A 4,093-nucleotide genomic window follows, 5' to 3' on the forward strand; every position below is an offset into this window, starting at 1 on the left:
ATCATATAATGATTATGTAACAAAAACAAATAACGAAATAAAACACGATTAGCTAACGGCTAACAAAACAGGTGAAAACAGTATCTTAACTCCGGAATTTTGATACATATCAAACCTAACAGAATATTTCCACTGGTTAATTACAATTTGCTTCATGTTGTTATTGCACTACACAAATGTGTCTGTCAAACTTGTCTCCAATTTTACTCTTTTATCGTATGCAGTCATCAAGTCATCAATAAAACACATTTAAAAGAGAAATCAGTTTACAAAAGTCGTATATGAAATACATTTTGATGTATTTTGTCGTACTGAGTAAATCTATTATTAACTACCTTGTATATCTTACTCAGTGCAGCCATGACTTGTGCAAATATAAACGTATACACATCCTAATCTTAACATAGTAATTGTATATCATCCTGAAAAGGATATTTTATGTGGCAGTCCTCCATTTATAGTCTATATGTCTGTATATATAAAAAGCACTTCTTTACGGAAGTCAGTATGATGGTCAACAATCAAAAAAAATACATTTTCCATATATGTTTGAAAAAATAAATTAATTAATTAAAGGTATATTTTTACAAAGAACAGTGTTTACATAATCGCACCAATGTTTATATATATCAAGATATACTGATCCAAAAGGGAAACATAAAACTAAAACACCGGAGTACCTTGCTTAATACACTAATATAAATATTGACTCTACAGGGGTAGTGTTTTACAAGCATTATCAGCGATATCCGAGAGTAATTTCTCACACACTCGGTAATGCTAACGGCGAACACAACGTTTCATACGCTTTTATCAAACAAATATAATACAAGAGCTTATAAAACATCAAAGGAGACAGACAATTCCAATGATTTTGCAAGACATTTTTGGCAATATTTTGTTATGCGATCATTGGCCACTGCTATCATTGTTTGCGCAATTGGTCGACAATGAGTGACCGTGTCACTTCATTAAAACATTATACGACTTGTGCATCAGGGTTTTCTTTTGACGGCAATAGAAACAGTAGGAACTATTGCTGTTCTGAAGTCGAGGAAGTCGAAGCTAATTGAGGGCCCGAAAGTTAGTTTTTCATTGACGGATGTGTTAAGTTAAACTGATTTTGGGCTGGATCAATCACGTGAATTATATCAAATTGTGTTAAGATCCCTATGATAGCCTTCAATCGCAAGCTTATGGCGGCGTGCTGTCGCAACCAAACTTTACCCTCCAACATTCTGCTGTTTCTGAAACCAATGCAATGCAATTTGCAGCGAGGGTCCCTCGAAATTTAAGACTACCCCCGCCAGCCTATAGTACCGCTTCATCTTTTCTTAAACATTATAATAAAAAGTCATGTTCTGAATAGCTTCATGTACAATTTTAACGAGCAGACATTAGAGCCTGTGGGGACACTTCGGGTATTTTAAACTGTTTTCTTTCTTTCGTGTCTTCTCTTGTATATTAGAGAGTTACTTAAGCACTACAGAAGATTTTGACGAAATGCTTATTGTCTTTTGAAAACCATTTTCAATTTGGTCTGTGGATAAATACACGTAACTATTTATCTGAGTGTTTCTTTTTTGATGCAGTATATGTTTTACTTAAAATATTGTCGACACAACAAAAAATAGCACCAAAAAGCTACTATTTAATTAGGATTGTTTTTCTTCCTTGGCAACTGAAGGAATTCGCCTTTTAAGAAACACATAACATATGGTGTCCACAAGAACAAGAACCGATAATGCCGCCATGATGACCAAAAAATCAGGTTCTGTGTGATCTGAAGCTCCAGTCGATAGGTCTAGACGCATGGAATGGAATTGCCACATTTGATTGACAACACTGATCACGTGGAAAATCTGGTGACCTTGACCAAAGATATCACATTTACCCGGAAACAGTTTTTCGGGTAAATGGCTTCCAAAGAAAAAAGCGGAGGAGACGAAAAATATCCAGCTAATTGTTAAGTGATTGAGAGAAGAGAAAGAGCACGTGTCGCTGAAGTAGCACCGGTAATAACGAGGTCCAAACGGAAGTGTGACGATGGTGGCCTGAACTGTCATCATGGAGATCATCATGAGCTTCCTTCTGACGTCACATGGGTTATGACCGAACATCAGTTTCGAAAGACATAGCACAACAAAATTGAGCCATGTCACAAATGTCAGTGTCGGTAGGTACATCCTTCCGAGGTACTCGTACATTTCTTTGTCAGAGCATGCGTAAAACGCCTGTATGCCGGAGCCAAATGAATATAAAGTGGCCCCAATATAGTCAATCATAAACAGACTGTAGTGATGATATACAGATCGGGAGTGAAGCAGGTGTACGCATGTGCTAGTCATTGTAGATATTACACAACACAATCCAAATACCAACATAGGCCACGAATGGCGTTCCGTCCACACGTCATACTCAGCAGATAGTACTCCTAAAATACACCACATAATAATAAAGCCAATCAGATGAGTCCATACATTGCCGGTCTCGTTGTGAATCTGGAAGAGACTGATCAGGTAGTACCGCCATGGCTGATTGGTTGGTCTGTAGTACTTCACGATGGCGGGTTCGTGGAGTACACGATCAACATCGTCCCTATGAAGCGTTGGCTGCAGTTTCAGAAACTCTGAGAAGGAAGTCCGTATATAGTCCGAGAAGTTATTCACGTGGTTAGCGGTATCCTTCACAGTGGCCATGGTGCATCTGTTACATAGAATGCCATCAATTACTTGTTTGTATTACGTAAATACTTACTGGTTGATTAATATGTGTATCGGGTAAGCAGTATACATATGGAACAGCTGTCAATATATTCGATAATGGAACGTTGACATTATATCTATACTTGGGAGATAGGAAATTATACTTATATGACATATCCATTATGATGGTACAACTAAACCAGTGTCCGTGAAACGTTTTTATACAATATACCAATCAATGCAATTGATGTAAACTCATTCATTCCGACCAAGTAAGCAGCATGATATCATGTTCTTACATCAGCATTCTAATTCAATGTGTTCACACAGTTGATTATACCTCAATCACTCATATGTCTTTAATGGACGAAATGAGCATATGAGGCAGTCAATGAGTACATTGTTTGGCTTTCTGCATCAATTACTTTGTCATAGGTACTTCTGTAATAGTATATCTAGCTGTTACAATTTTAAAACCATCAGGGCTTAACAAAAAAGAATCCGTACAGCATATGATGTATGGAATAAGACTTGCTACACTAGATGTATCTAATGTGAAACGAATGTCGGTCTAGAATTTATACATTCAAATTAACTATGTTAAATGAAAAACACTTTTAATGCTCAAATAAGAATACATTTTGATATTATTAAAATAAAATTTCAACTTAAAGAAATGTTAATTAAATGTTTTAATCCAAATACTGTAGAATCATTTATTTTTGTGGGGGTAAGATTTCGTGGTTTTCATATACTAGCCTGATTCAAGGACATTATATTTCGCTGATTTCTGATTTTCCCTTATCTATATCATACAAAATTCATGTATTCGTGGGGATTTAATTTCGTGAATTTTGTTATCCACGAAATAAACGAAATTTAATGTCCCACGAATTGTTTTGATTTTACAGTAGCAAAGTTTATAGAAATGCAATCTGATCAAATCCAGATCTTTAAATTAAGTAAAAAGGAATTTTACACTGAGAAATGTTTTACTTAATTTGTAAATTTTAACAATGTTTCGAATTAAATAATATTGGAATTTCCAATTCAGAAAACGTGCACTTGATTAAGTTTTTATTTTTTAAAAGCTTGGGATATTGAACATCCGAAGCATGTATCTATGTGTACTACCGATGGCTTTCTGCATCAATTACTTTTTCATATGTATTTTTGTAATATTATCTCTAGCTGTTTGTGACATTTTAAAACTCAGAGTCATGATCTGTTACAACTTGTTTCCTAATTAACATTTATTCTCCTAAGGAGAGTAAGACACCCAATGACATTCTTAGTGAATGAAAGTTCGTTGCATTCAGGAAATATTTTGTCATGTAAACAGGTGTGTTGATATGGGCATATGAGTAGCTGGAGCGTGTATATATATA

The 4,093-nt window shown here is 35.2% G+C and overlaps 1 protein-coding gene across 4 annotated transcripts in view; it reads right to left on the reverse strand.

The window, feature by feature from the left end:
- Positions 1-209: 209 nt before the first annotated feature.
- LOC110458947 (membrane progestin receptor alpha-B-like) overlaps positions 210-4,093 on the reverse strand; it is a 12,817-nt gene continuing 8,933 nt past the window's right edge. For all 4 annotated transcript variants that reach the window (XM_021510938.1, XM_021510937.1, XM_021510939.1 and 1 more), the window contains one exon: positions 210-2,706. In XM_021510938.1, the coding sequence (XP_021366613.1) occupies positions 1,656-2,699 (1,044 nt within the window). In that variant the 5' untranslated portion in view covers positions 2,700-2,706 and the 3' untranslated portion in view covers positions 210-1,655. The remainder of the gene's footprint in view (positions 2,707-4,093) is intronic.

The sequence above is a fragment of the Mizuhopecten yessoensis genome, unplaced genomic scaffold (genome assembly GCF_002113885.1).
Source record: "Mizuhopecten yessoensis strain PY_sf001 unplaced genomic scaffold, ASM211388v2 scaffold9871, whole genome shotgun sequence".
NCBI classification, from domain to species: domain Eukaryota; kingdom Metazoa; phylum Mollusca; class Bivalvia; order Pectinida; family Pectinidae; genus Mizuhopecten; species Mizuhopecten yessoensis.